We start from the raw sequence: 15,311 nt of genomic DNA, 5'->3' as shown, positions 1-15,311 counted from the left end.
AAATTCAATTTATTTCTGAGAGCAGCTGCAGCTTTCAAAAACAGTCTTTCTTTTTATTGTGATGGAGGATAGTGTTTTTTTTTTTTTCCCCCCAGAAGAATCTATAATTGGTATCCAATGCATGGTCTGCAAGACCAGATTGACCATAGTCATAAATGCAGATTTGCAGATGTAGTTTTTGTATTCATCTATATAGATGGTGGCTAATCTACTTGTCTGTCCAAAGTATACCAATTTGCAGAAAGAGGGAACTTTATATACTCTAGGAACTGAGAGAGGAGGAAGTTAACTCTTAATGGAACAGATAAGGGTAGGAAGTTTCAGGTGGAGCTTAAAAGCTGTGCAGAGGTTGTAGTTTTTTTAAGGCTAGCTATTTGTTTTGGATGTACCCCAGATGTAAGGGACGGTGATAGCATTCCTAAAATTCTTCTGAAGAGATGGCCATAAATTCGAGGAGAAAGACATTATTTTTTTAATTCTGTAGAAAATGTAGCCATAGGATAGAAAAGTAAAGGTGTTGCGTATATGGATCTCAGCCATATACACAGCACCTTCCTATCCAGGCTACCTATTTACAACCTAGGCCTCCTACAAATGCCTATAGAGGGTGTTCCATCTAGATAGGAGACACCCCACCAAGATAGGACTGTAGTGCTATTATCCATGTGTTTCAGTTAGTATTGTGTTAGTTTGTATTCCATGAGACAAAATATTGGAAGAATTAAAATAGTTTTTAATCCTTTCCCAGTGCTCTTAATACTCCATTAACTAACCAAACGGACACACGGATAAAATATATCATAAATGTACATTTCATATCCATATTAATTCTATGGAGCCTCTGTAGCTCAGTCAGTATAGAGGAAGCCCTTTGGTCGGAAAGACCCGAGTTCAATTCCCGTCCATGACGTGAGGAACCTTAATCTGGTCTCTTTCAATTAAAGGTGAGGTAATTGATCTCATATGGAGGTGGAGGGTTTTTTCTCCCAGTAACTCGGGTTTTTCATCCCTCAAAACAGACACATCGGTCCTATGAACACACATGGCTACAGTCATAAAATATACTTATGGCAATCACAACAGAAACCACCTTGCTTCATAATCGTCTACATGGTATAGTAGCGATTGCTGCCCCAGTTCTAGGAAAATTCATCACAAACATTCTCCCGTAAAACATTTTGCTTTAATTTTTGTAAATAATCAATGGATGATAAAGGGTATTATAAAATCATTAAAAAGGCAAATCTTTATTAAGGTGAATGTCAGTGATACATAACATAATGAAATCATTCAAAAATTGTGCAAATTAAAAGAGATGCTGCGTAAATAATTAACTTTTTGCTGTGGATCGTCAATTCAACAAATCCATCAGTAACTTCGCTCATTGGAAAAAATGCTAATGCTATGAAGCATTTAATTTTCGTGTTGAATTCAGCATCTGTTTGATAGCGTGACTTCAAACCAATGGCAACAATTTTGCGATAAAGATTTTGTGCCATATGAATTAAACAACTTGTTATAGTTGTTGATGTAAATATGCTAGAAAAAGTGTTGATAGTTGCTTTCTGGAAGTCAACCATTAATGTTTCGGAATCTAATGATGAAAGTAAGCCCTTTAAGGCACTGAATAATCTGCTGTAAGTTAATTCTGATTTACCAGGAAGCAAAGCAAAAAGTCACCACGGAATCCTTAGGGGTCTCGTGTGTCCCAAGCCTGGATATAGGAGGAGGGTCAGTCAGAGGAGTGTCGATGCTCTGACCATAAAGAAAAAACGCAATTGTTATCTGATGCCTAGGCAATCACAGTTACAACATGCTGGCTCGGACGTCGCCCGGATCAACAAGGTCTGCGATACCAATCGAGCGATTCCATATCATACTCATTACCTGGTGGTGATATCTGCTTCAATTCTTCAGTCAGTTTCCCAACGCTATCTAAATCTAGTTTTCTTTCATATAACTCACTACAGTATCATGTCCATTGCTGTACAATTTTATCTTCATTCATCAACATTTTGTCTCTTTCGTCTTTAACTGTAGTCTGTTTTCGTTGCCACCTTCTATTAATGGTTCTAATCATTATGTACACCTCCCTAGTTTTATGTTCTCCATAGTACTGTTCCATATTATTGCATTGGACTGCTAACCATTTCATCTTACCCAGCTAACTGCTTTTTTTTCACCCCATTACACTTTCTTCTATATTGCTCCTCTATTTGTTCTGATGTATCCCTTCTTATCTTCAACATTCTTTTCTCCTGTACTAACTTCAGTGTTTCTTGTCTAATCCACTTCTTCTTGATCTTCTCTTCTTCTGTTTCTTCAACTGCATCTTCTATCACCTTCATTACTCCTTTCACTCTTAGATTTGAATTTTTTTCTTTGTCCACACTTCAAAGTTTCTCCTCTAACACTGTTCTGTACCTTCTTCCCATCTGTGCTTCACTTATTCTTGCTCTCTTCGTTTCTGATGATGGGGTTTATATTTTCGTTTTAATTTCAACTTGATGTTTGCAATCACTAAACTATGATCCAAGTATATATCCGTTCCTTGAAAAATTCGACTGCTGTACTAATGTTATCCATCTTCTTTTAATCATATTCATATCAATCATGTTCTTGGTATTCCTATCATTTGATCGCCACATTCATTTTCTACACTTCTTTTACTGGAATCTTGTGTAACAGATCATCATCTTGTAGTAAACAAATTCTAACAGTTTTTCACCTCGTTCATTTCTTTCTCCAAAACCATATTTTCCCATGACTTTTTCCCAATCATCATTATATATTCTGACTTTGGCATTCCAATCTCCTTCGATAATTAGTACATCTTGCTTTGTTATTGTTTCTATTGTCTCTGTCAGATCTTTGTAGAATAAGTCAATATCCTCATCTGTGCTGTCAGATGTGGGTGCATATATCTGGACTATTGATATATTAAATGGTTTTGCTTTTGAAATCTTGCTGCATTTCTATGATTCGTTCATTGACTGGTTTGTAGCCTAAGAGTGCCTTTCTAGCTTTTTTGTTAAGAAGGAAACCAACTCCTGCTTCATGCTTGGTGTCATGCCATGACCATATGACTTTGCATCTATTTACGTGTATCTTTCCTGCTGATGTCCATTGCAATTCCGCAGGTCCTAATATATCACACCAATATCTCTTCATTTCCTCGCAAAGTAATTCTAGTTTTCCTACCATCCAACGTGTCCGTACATTCCATGTTCCTACTGATAATAGCTCTCTTAGTTTCAGTTTCTGTTTACTTTCGGTATCCCACTTTTCGATCCAACCCCGATTGCTCGATTGGTATCATGGACCTTGTTGATCTGGGTGACGTCTGAGCCAGCATGTTGTAGCTGTTGATTGTATAGGCATCAGATAACAATTGCGTTTTTTCTTTATGGTCAGAACATCGACACTCCTCTGACTGACCTTCCTCCTATATCCAGGCTTGGGACTGACACGAGACCCCTAAGGATTCCATGGCGGCTTTTTGCTTTGCTTCCTGGCAAATCAGAATTAACTTACAGCAGATTATTCAGTGCCTTAAAGTGCTTATGTTCATCATTAGATTCCGAAACATTAATGGTTGACTTCCAGAAAGCAACTATCAACAGTTTTTCTAACATATTTACATCAACAACTATAACAGGTTGTTTATTTCATATGGCACAAAATCTTTATCACAAAATTGTTGCCATTGGTTTGAAGTTACGCTATCAAACAGATGCTGAATTCAACACGAAAATTGAATGCTTCATAACATTAGCATTTTTTCCAATGAGCGAAGTTACTGATGGATTTGTTGAATTGATGATCCACAGCAAAAAGTTAATTATTTATGCAGCATCTCTTTTAATTTGCACAATATTTGAATGATTTCATTATGTTAAATAAAGATTTGCCTTTATAATTAAGATGAAAAGCCAAACGGCTATATTTTCTGGCAAAGTTAATTAAATTAAGGGGATAAAAATCCCTTATTATTTTACAGTCAGTATGCGAAACTCCAAGATCGAAAACTACGATCTACAAGTTTCATGCCGAAGAACTATCGGCAAATCCAAGCGTAAGTGACCACTTGGTAGTACAACACCAAGGCAACTCGAAGCAAAGGTGGAGCAAGCTCCCTCACTATCCTTGATATTTTCTCATAATGTGAAAACACAGCTCCTAGGAGATGTAATACTGCTTTACATTATGAGGAGAGGTCACTACCCAGACCGGTTTCAACCTTTTTTGAGGTCTCATCAGTGAGTAGGTAGACCTAGATGATATCAAAGTTTAAGTGAAAAGAACTTACATACCTTCACTATACGAATGCCAGAGTGGTGTGCCCATATATATTATATATTATATTATAATTAAGATGAAAAGCCAACGGCTATATTTTCTGGCAAAGTTAATTAAATTAAGAGGATAAAAATCACTTATTATTTTACAGCCAGTATGCGAAACTCCAAGATCGAAAACTACGATCTACAAGTTTCACGCCGAAGAACTATCGGCGAATCCAAGCGTAAGTGACCACTTGGTAGTAAAACACCAAGTGATATAGTGAAGGTATGTAAGTTCATATAATGAAGGTAATGCAAGTTCTTTTCACTTAAACTTTGATATCATCCAGGTCTACCTACTCACTGATGAGACCTCAAAAAAGGTTTAAACCGGTCTGGTTAGTGACCTCTCCTCATAATGTAAAGCAGTAATACATCTCCTAGGAGCTGTGTTTTCACATTATGAGAAAATATCAAGGATAGTGAGGGAGCTTGCTCCGAGTTGCTTCAAGTTGCCTTGGTGTTGTACTACCAAGTGGTCACTTACGCTTGGATTCGCCGATAGTTCTTCGGCATGAAACTCGTAGATCGTAGTTTTCGATCTTAGAGTTTCACATACTCTGTAAAATAATAAGGGATTTTTATCCCCTTAATTTAAAGATTTGCCTGTTTAATGATTTTATAATACCTTTTATCATCCATTGATTATTTACAAAAATTAATGCAAAATGTCTTACGGCATAAATGTTTACGGTGAAAATGTTTGCGTCAAATTTTCCTATGGCTGAAATGTTTATGGCAAATTTTCTGGTCACGTGCTGCCCCACCAGCCATATGGCTGAAGGGAATAGAACATAGAACATTAATTCTGTAATAACTAAAGATTATGTTGATTCCAATGGACAATTTACATCCATGTAATTATGAATGCTGAATATTTCACTTGGTTATACTATAAATTAAAGATGCAAAGAAATTATATTCTCGGTTTCATCCTTTATCCAAGTGTTAGCAAAATAGTTTGCACGCGAAGTCACTTCACAACTGCCACTCGTATATAGTGGCTAATGACTTCACATCGATTGCCTCAGTATCCCCCTAATGCAAAGCGCTGCATTATTTCCAACTTGGTATCACTTCTGGGTCTGGCTCCAACTGATGAGACCTCAATAATGGTTGAAATCCATCTGGTTAGTGGCCCTTCCCCATAATGCTTAGCATTATATTATATATGTCCATAAGAATATGTACGTTGCATTATGGGATACTAAGGCAATTGATGTGAAATCATTAGCCTTTATATCTAAGTAGCAGTTGTGAAGTAACTTTCCGCAGAAACTTTGCTTACACTTGGATAAAGGATGAAACCAAGAATATCATTTCTTGGCATTTTTAATTTATAATTATGGATGTACATGTGTAGGCAGGTAAGGTGGTCATATCTCCAATATGATGTCCTCCCAGCACTTAAGCCTTAACACATTGATGCCTTAATTTCTAAACCAGCCAGCATACAAAGGGAGAAACCTGTTAGCATATACTGCAGCAGCTAATTCTCACTATAACAAACTTGCAAAGGGCAATAGAAATAGTATGTTATTGTGGCTAGTTTGATATAGTAAATTATTTTTTTGAATGTGGTGATATTACAGGAATGAGAGAGCCAAAGGCTTATGGGAACTGAGGTAAATGAAATGGAGTGCATAGCATATTACAGAACCTTCATGTGAATACAGCTATGCAGTTGGATGGTATACCAACTTCAGTTTTACATGAAGTGGTGAGAGAATTGTCAGTGCCCTTGACCATATTGTTTAATCTAAGTCTCAGCTCTAGGTTAGTCCCAAGAGGGTGGAAAGAGGGGGGAAATAGTTCCATTGCATACAAGAGGCTCCGAAACGGATATAACAAATTACCAACTGATCAACATATCAGGAGTTGTTGTCAAAGTATTGGAGAAGTTAGTCAATTGCAAAATACAGGAATGGGTAGATGGAAATGGGATACTGTGTGTGTGGGGGGGGGGGGGGGCAGCATGGTTTTGTGAAGGGTAGGTCATGCCTCAGTAACTTACATTTTATAATACAGTGACAGCTTAGTTGGATAAAGGTAATAGGTTTACAGTAATACTGCTGGACTTTGCAAACGCCATTGACAGGAATAGCACATGGAATTCTAATCAGTAAATTGCAGCACATGAGGATGGATATATAGGGCTGATGAGATGGATGATGGAGAGATATCTGAGAGTAGTTTATTCAGGAGTAGAGCCCAAAAGAAGGCCTCTGACTAGTGGCATTCCACAGGGTTCTGTTCTAAGCCCACTACTGTGTAATTTCTACATTAACAATATAGGAAAGGATCTGAGAGGAACTGTTCAGTTATTTGTCGATGATGCAAAGTTGGGTAGAGGAATAGTTGATAGAGATGATGTCAAAATTTTGCAGGATGATTTGGATAGATTGGTAGACACTGGGCAAAGGAGAATATACGTCAGTTTAAAATGTAAGGTTATGCATTTTGGGGTGAAAAGATTACCAGCTGTATACCACACTGGGGAAGCTGTACTCCAGGAAATTGATGAAGCCAGAGACTTGAGAGTGTTAGTGGATAGGGAGTTAAAGTTTAGGGGGCACATAGCAAATGTGGCTAAAGCTTCTCATCAGATTACTTGGTTACTGAAGAATTCTTTGATGAGACAAGCAGGTTGTTTCTCTTTATCGAGCCGTGATAAGACCCAATCTTGACTAATGCATGCAGATCTGGGCACACAGTAGAAACTGAAGCTTCTGATTAAGATTGACTTAATGTGGTTGAGAAGTCCTGGTTTTATTGAATTCAGTGGAGTGCATATCACTTCCATGGCTTCCTTGAATTTTCATGTGTAGCCTTTACTGGAAATCTGTGATATTTATGTTTCAGTCCAAATAATATTGTTTCTCTCTTGTGGTGTTGAAAGCTAAACTTGGCTTATATGCGTTTTTTTTTTTAAATGTTGTTTTACAATCATGTAATGGACTTAAAGCAAATGTAATGTTGTTAGCTTAGATTCAAAGCATTCTTCCATTGGTAACCTTTATGTATGAAACATTAATTTCACTTTTGCAAATCAGGCTTGTTCATTAATCTCATATCTGGGTTACTGTCTTTACATCTTGGACTGTAACTCACATATTTTACCATGGTGTTATCTCTGTATTTTAGATCATATTCTCTCTTTTCTATATTACTTTCTGCTCTGATGTAAATTTATTATGATAATATGATTGAATACTATCATCATTAGGGTTGCTAATCAGTTGGTAATGTGCAACATATAGCCTCTCACAACCAAACGTCACCCTCACCTCTACGCGGTATAGCATGGAGGAAACAAATGGGAATCTGACAATTGAGTATTGGCAGTATATTTATAGAGTTTTTTTTTTTTTTTTTTTTTTTGTTAATATCAGTTTTATAAAATTTCACATATGATATATAAATCCTTTAGGGAAGAGGGATACTCTTGCATACATAACTCCAAGCTGAGAAATTGCAAAATAAAAGTTTAATTAAACATTCTGACCACTATCATTCTGATTGTTATTTTATTCAGACTTGTAAAGATATTAAAATTTCAGTTGTCATCTTTTCACAGTATAGAATTGTTTAATTGTTTCTTACTTTTAAATAATGTTTCAGTTAGTTTAGTTTTTAACTGAGGACATAATTAAAGAATGAATTACCTGCCTCTCTGTATTGTCCAAATACAACATCACCAGGATCCAGTGCTGCAGCACTACCAAAATGAGTTCCTTCTTCACCATAATTTGTCATATAAAATGAAATTCTGCCCTGACGTTGTGATTCATAGAGAATTCGGTCCATAGTATTTAATAAGGTCATTTTTTTATACATTTGTATCACTGTTTCTTTTCCTAACTGAAACAAATATAAGTATATAAACAATGAAAACAGCAAGGAAAATATACTCCGATATATATTTTTTATTTATATATAAAGCAATTCAAATTAAAATATACCCTAATGCAAAACTGATAATGAAGTTTATCAGTTTGTTCAATGTCCACAAAGTGCACAATAACTAACTAAAATAAAAAATTACTCTATAAAATTTTTCTTATTACTTTTATAACATTTCAAGATATATACTATACATAATCAGATTATGAAGAGGAAGGGACATCGTTGGAATATCAAGGATATTCCCAGAGCCAGCGCTAGGGTCTTTGCCGCCTGCATGCAATTTCTATCTAAGCACCCCTGTAATGATCCAGGTGTGTGTAGTTCTTTACAATAATAAAAGTTTAAATTATTTGAAATTTCTTAAATAAATTTTGACAGAACAGCCACACGTTGGTTCGCTAAATGTAACGAACCGGGGGTGTTGACTAGGCAGGATAATCGTTAAAAACTCGAATGTTCAAAAAATTCTCAAAAGCTAAAGCAAATTTTGATAAAGCCACTTCACTTTAATCGTTGAATATAATGATACAGGGATTAATAGCCTTCTCACTGACCTGAATCGCTAACAAAATTAAAATGAATTTTAATTAAAGTTAAAATCTGTTTGAAGGAAAGTTTAAAAAATTCTTGCATTTTACAAGTTACTAAATTCTTAGTAACTTGTAAAAATTTTTTAATAATTTTTATAAGTGGAACTATCTTGTAGGAAAATAAACAAAATGCAAGATAGATGCGAAAATAAGAAAATAATTCAGAAATAATTAGAACATTTAATATAAGTATTCAAAAAATAACATCTTTACAGAATAACAGAAAATAAATTAAATTACATAAATATACTTGAAATTTTTTTAATTAAAATTTTAGGGTTTTTGATTTCATATTCATAAAATTAGAAATAATGGTCTTAACGTCTAATTCTGCAGATATGTCATTTTCAATAGCTATTAACACCAAACTAACAAGCCTTTTTTTGTGACATACTACATGTTACATAATAATGTTAAGAACATACTTGTTCTTAAGTAGGTTTTAATCAATTTCAACTTGGAAAAGGAACGTTCACCGCACGCTACACTAACAGGTAAGGTTAATAGTATTCTTAAAGCAATTCAAAAGTTAGGGAAAGATAAATTATTGGACACAATAAAATTAAGAATATCAAAAGGGTTTTGAATATTTAAATTATCCTTCCGAAAAATATCCCGGAAAGCACATAACTCATCATATAGTTCTATTGCATTTACGTCTTTATTGTCGCCGTCCAAGAGAATCTCTAAATCGTCACAATTTTTTTGTAAATCTTCGTTATTAATTTGTAGTAATCTATACAAGAAATTTAAATTATCATAATATGTTTTTAGTTGTTCAAAATGTTCTATTAACGAACACATTGCATAGTCTAGAAGTGTATAAAACACATTCACTCTAATAATGAAGGGGATACAAATCCTTTGATGTTTAAATCATTAAATCTTTAATGATTCTCGTGACAAGCTAAAACACAAATTTGAATTACTAGTCAGCTTACCTAGATCCAGTATTAATACTATTGATATAGATAAAGTAGTCATAAATGTTTCCGGACATCCACTAACAGACTGTGAACGTTTTGTTTTATCAAAAGGATATGATTTTGCTGTTATGCCGAATAAGGTGCCAATTATGGATTTTTTTTCATAACATAGACAGGGGGGTATTCAATCCTTATCCCAAAAAACAGCCAACAGATTACGTTTTGAATGTGCACAAATTCTTTTTCATGCCAAGCCTCCTCGTCCTAATCTTTCTTACTCTGAGTTTAAAGCATTGAAATCACTGAAGAATAACAATAATTTAATAATTACGAAAGCTGATAAGGGGAAGGCTGCAGTGATTCAAGATAGGAAGGAATATGAGAGAAAAATGTCTCTTTTACTTCGCGACTATTCAACTTATAGGCCTCTTACATCGGATCCTACCCGGAGTCAATTGAAGAGACTTAATTCTCTTATAGATAATGTATCTACATGGAATGAAGATCAAAAGAAAAAACTTAAAACCTTCTTCGGTTGTCCACCTAGATTGTATGGTCTTCCAAAAGTTCATAAACCAGGCATTCCATTAAGACCAGTCGTTGATTGTATAGGTTGCCCCACTTACAAAATCTCAAAATTTTTATCAAATTTACTCTCCTCTTCAACTAGAAGAACTGATACTTATATAAAAAATACTTTGGATTTCAAAAATAAAATTTCAGATCTTCATTTGGACGTTTCTGATATCATGATCAGTTTAGATGTTGTTTCTTTATTTACAAATGTGCCTCTTTCGGAAAGTATTGAATTACTACAACAGGAATTTCCTTTGGACATTGTAAATGTATTTGATTTTGTAATAAATTCTGGTTATTTTTCCTTTAAAAATAAGTTGTATCAACAAATTGAAGGAACAGCAATGGGTAATCCTCTTTCTCCTGCTATCTCCAATTTCTTTATGGAACATTTTGAACAACGTATCTTTGACAATATTTCTCCCAGACCTATGCATTGGTTCAGATATGTCAATGACATTTTTGCTGTATGGAATGGCTCTTCTGATGAACTTCAACAATTTCTCACTAAGTTAAACGCATTTCATCCTAGGATCAAGTTTACCCTAAAAGTAGAATCAAATAAACAGTTAGCCTTTTTAGATCTTCTAATTCTTCGCCAACCAGATGGTAACCTACATTTCTCAGTTTATAGAAAGAAGACTCATACAGGCCATTATATCCATGCGGAATCTCATCACCATCCCAGTCAAAAGGCAGGAACTATTAAAACACTGGTTCATCGGGCCCACTCCTTTTGTTCTACAGATGATCTTTTACAGAAAGAACTACAATACATAACTTCTTCCTTTCTATCTAATGGTTATAAGAATTGCTTCATTAAAAGAACTTTGAGTAGTTTTAATATGTCTTCCTCTTCAAACACAGAGGAAATAACGCATTACTATCCCTTATGTACAAGGCATCAGTGAATGTATAGCAAAAGTTTTAAAACCACTGAATATTTTTGTTGCCTTTCGACCGTTTAGAAAAATCTCCACCTTTCTCACTTCTCCTAAGGACAAGCTTCCACATCTTAATCATCCAGGTGTCTACCAGATTCCATGCTCTTGTAGATTATCTTATTTCGGACAAACGGGAAGATCTGCCTCTATTCGGCTAGAAGAACACCAATCTTATATTGAATACTTTAAACCTGAAAAGTCTGGACTTTCTGAACATGCCATCTTCACTAGACACAAAGTTCACTGGAGAAAGACAAGAGTTCTTCATAAAAGTCAGTTTCTCATGGAACGCCTTTATAAAGAAACATGCGAAACTCTACTTTATTTTCCCTAACTTAAACAGATCCGACGGCTTACGTCTATCCCCTTTATGGGAGATAGTACTTTACAAATCAGCTAATCTTTCCTAACTTTTTATTGTATTAATTTTTTTAGGAAAGTTATTGACCTTTTTAGTTATCTTACACCAGCTACTTAGGTGGCGCTTTTTGGAATTGTCAGTTAGTGTTTAATTTTGGGCTTAATGTACTGAAGATGCCTGTGACACACAGGCGAAAATTATACTATTAAATAATCTTTCTACGTGAGTTTTTTCCATTATTTATTGTGTATCGATACCAATATGTAATTGGTGTTGTACTACCAAGTGGTTACTTACACTTGAATTTGGCGATAGTTTTTCGTTATGAAACTCATAGATCTTAGTCCTAGTTCTTAGAGTTTCGCTTACTGGCAGATAAACATCAAAGGATTTGTATCCCCTTCATTATTATTAAGGTTGCCAGAAAAAGAGCCTTTTGGCTTTTATTCTACATTCACTCTACAGGAAGAAAGTATTAAAACATTATATCAGTGAAGAATAAAAGAACAGTTTTAACAAAAACAGTTCTAATGAAAAAAGATAACTAAATGAAAGCTTGGAAATCTTTAAAAATCATATTCAACAAGCAGAATATGAAACCTTGGAGGGGAGAGAGAATAATTGAAAATAAAATTAGGCATTATGGGGGCAACACACGAGGGGTCGTAGCACCCACAACAGACTCTGGAAGCTTATTCCACTCATTCACTACTCTCCAAGTAAAAAACCTAGCTCTAACACCCTTGTCAACCATGCTCTTGCCCAGCTTCCATTCATGGCCCCTAGTCCTCCCACCACCAGCGAGGGTGGTCTGAAAAGTTTTCAGCCTAACAATGAAAAAACGAATTTATAATTTCAAAATTATTTTTATTTTTCAACATAATCTTCCTTAAGACTAATACATTTATTCCAGCGATGCTCCAACACCATTATCTCGTCCCTGTAGTGCTTCTCAGTAAGATCTGCAAAATACCCCTCTACAGCTGCAATCACCTCTTGATTCGAAGAAAAAACGCTGACCAGCGAGAACAATGTTATATGCAGATGACATCTTGCTGTGTGCAGATTCAAGAGAAGAAGCGGGAACTAAACTGGAAAGATGGAGGAAAAGTACTGGAAGAGAGAGAGGTATGAGACTGAGCAGAAGTAAGACAGAGTATATGTGTTGCACAGTGGGTGGCTGGGAAGAGATAGAAGTCTGAGGGAGAAAAATATGGGGAATAGGGTGGATGTTCCAACAATTCATAGTGCAGATCCCTTAATTTTCCCATTGCCAAAACACCTTTGTGGGCAGGTGCATTGTCCTGATGAAAGATGATTTTTTTCTAATGCGAACTGGGTCTTTTCTCATGAATTTTGTTTTGTCTAGTCTGGTTAAAAGACTGGAATAATATTCCCCGGTTATTGTTTAACCCTTTTCAAGATAATGAAAAGGGTTAAACAATAACCGACTTTGTCTTCTTTGGTGCTGAACAACTGGCTTCTGTCCACTGTTTTGACTGCTGTTTGGATTCTGGTGTGTAATGGTGAATCCAAGTCTCATCCACAGTAATAAATCAATGCACAAAATCAGTTTCATTCTCGTTAAAACTCTCTAAACACTGTTCAGAGATTTTCATGCGAGTGCATTTTTGATCTGCTGTGACCAAGTGCAGCACCCATCTTGTGTAAAGCTTTTTCATTTGCAATTCTTCATTCAAAATATATCCTACATGTTCTTTTGAAATGCCTATAGTCTCAGCAATTTCATGCACTTTGACTCGCTGGTCATCCAGTACCATATTGTACTGGATAGCCAGCAATGATTTCCGGTGTTGTTACACTTTTTGGACGTCCTTCACATGGATCATCTTTAATGCTGGTACACCCAAGTTTAAACTTGGCAGCCCATTTCTTAATTATCAAAAATGAAAGAGAAGAGTGCCCATAAACTTTTATGAACTTTGAATGAATTTTTTTGGCATTAAACCTTCTTTTATAAAGAATTTTATAACTGCATGATACTCAATTTTATCCATTTCAAGGGATACAGACAATGCTTTTGCTTCAGACAGCTGTATAAAACAAACTACTTGATAAAATGACTTGCAATTTCACATGAATGCTTATGACAGATGTACCAATTTTAAAAAAAAACCTTGCCGATAGTGTTGCCATCTATGGTTGAGGCCGAGAACTTTTCAGACCACCCTCGTAAAATGAGTGGTAATAATCAATTCCATGAAGAGTACAAAAAACAGGCAAGGAGGGTGACTCAGATGGTAAGGATCACACAAACTATAGAAAGAAGTGTAGTATGAGCAGCAGTTAGCTAATGAAGTCAAAAAAAAAAAAAAAATCCTAAGGAGTTCTTTCGATATGTAGCCAGCATCATCATCATAGTTTATTCACAATATGATACAATGTGAAAAGGGAAAAGAGATTTATATTAAAAATTAAATATTGCAAATTATTTTCTTCCAAGTCTCTCTATCTTGAGCTAACTGGTAAATGTAAGAATGGAGTTTTACAGTTTAGCCTATTGATGGTTTCACATATGTATTGCCAAAATTGTTTGCATGGTCTTCCTCTACTGCAATTGCCATCTTCTGATTTGTACAGGATGAGGAATTCCAAAAAGGGTGAGACTAAGATGTCTGAGTTGATGCCCAAGCCACCTGAGTTGTAGTTTTTTTACTATACTGACAAGTGGTTCTTGCTTAGCCAGATTTAGCACAGCAGAGGTAGTGACAGTGACCAAGTGTATCCAAGGATCCGTCTGAGACATGTGATTCCAAAGGAATTAATTAGATCTGTAGTTTTTTTGGTGCTTATTGTCCAGGTTTGAGAGCCATACAAGAAGATGGATCTACTGGTTGCATGGTATAGTCTTAATTTTGTCTTTAATGATATTAATGATGATTTCCAGATGGGGCAGAGTTTGTTACGGAAGACTGTTTACGTTTTCTAATATCAGACAAAAAAAAAGAATGATTATGGTAGGATAGCATTGATTGGAGAAAATGGTATGAGGACAACTGCTGCAGAGGATATAATTAAGGCATTTAATGGGCAATTTATATAGATCTTTCATCCTTGTGAATGAAACATCATGGAGTTTGAGAACAGTGGATGATGATGAGGAGAGACTGACTGTAGTGAGGAAGAGAGATATGGGGAAATGAGCAAACTTGATGTTAATAAGGCTGATATATCACCAAGTATTCTGAAAGAATGTGTAAAGGAGTTGAAATATGCCTTGACATATTTGTTTAACATGAGCCTTACACTGGATCAAGTTCCAAATAAGTGGAAGGAAGGCAAAATTATACCACTTCATAAGGAAGATGACAGAACTCAGGGATCAAATTATAGGTCAATCTGCATGTAAGGTGTAGTGGTTTAAGTGTTGGAGAGGGTGGTGAGAACAAGGATCTAGAACTGGGTTGACAACAGTGGTATTATCTTTGATAATATATCTCTCATGACATCACTTTCTATGTTCTTGCAGGATTATGGCAGAGGCATGCTTTCACAGCCCTCACAAGCTTCTGCATCCTAATGCAGCATGGCTGACCTGTTCTTTGGCAGTCAGATACGTATTCTATATCATTATAATGGTTAATAGTCTGATACACCAACATCCTACTGATCCCAAGTGTTTTTAGCATGTTCCAACTTTGTAA

General features: G+C 35.4%; 1 protein-coding gene across 1 annotated transcript in view; it reads right to left on the bottom strand.

Moving 5' to 3' along the window:
- Window positions 1–15,311, bottom strand: part of BckdhA (Branched chain keto acid dehydrogenase E1 subunit alpha) — a 120,632-nt gene that overhangs the window by 66,614 nt on the left and 38,707 nt on the right. Inside the window, exon 3 of the mRNA XM_090398675.1 lies at window positions 8,009–8,204. Coding sequence (XP_090254801.1) covers window positions 8,009–8,204 — 196 coding nt within the window. The remainder of the gene's footprint in view (window positions 1–8,008; window positions 8,205–15,311) is intronic.

This window comes from Typopeltis vanoorti, chromosome 10, assembly GCF_054136105.1.
Source record: "Typopeltis vanoorti isolate ZY-2024b chromosome 10, IOZ_Tvanoo_1.0, whole genome shotgun sequence".
In the NCBI taxonomy this organism is placed as follows: Eukaryota; Metazoa; Arthropoda; class Arachnida; order Uropygi; family Thelyphonidae; genus Typopeltis; species Typopeltis vanoorti.
The sequence above is the reverse complement of the archived record's forward strand: the minus strand, read 5'-3'. Positions and strand labels throughout refer to the sequence as shown.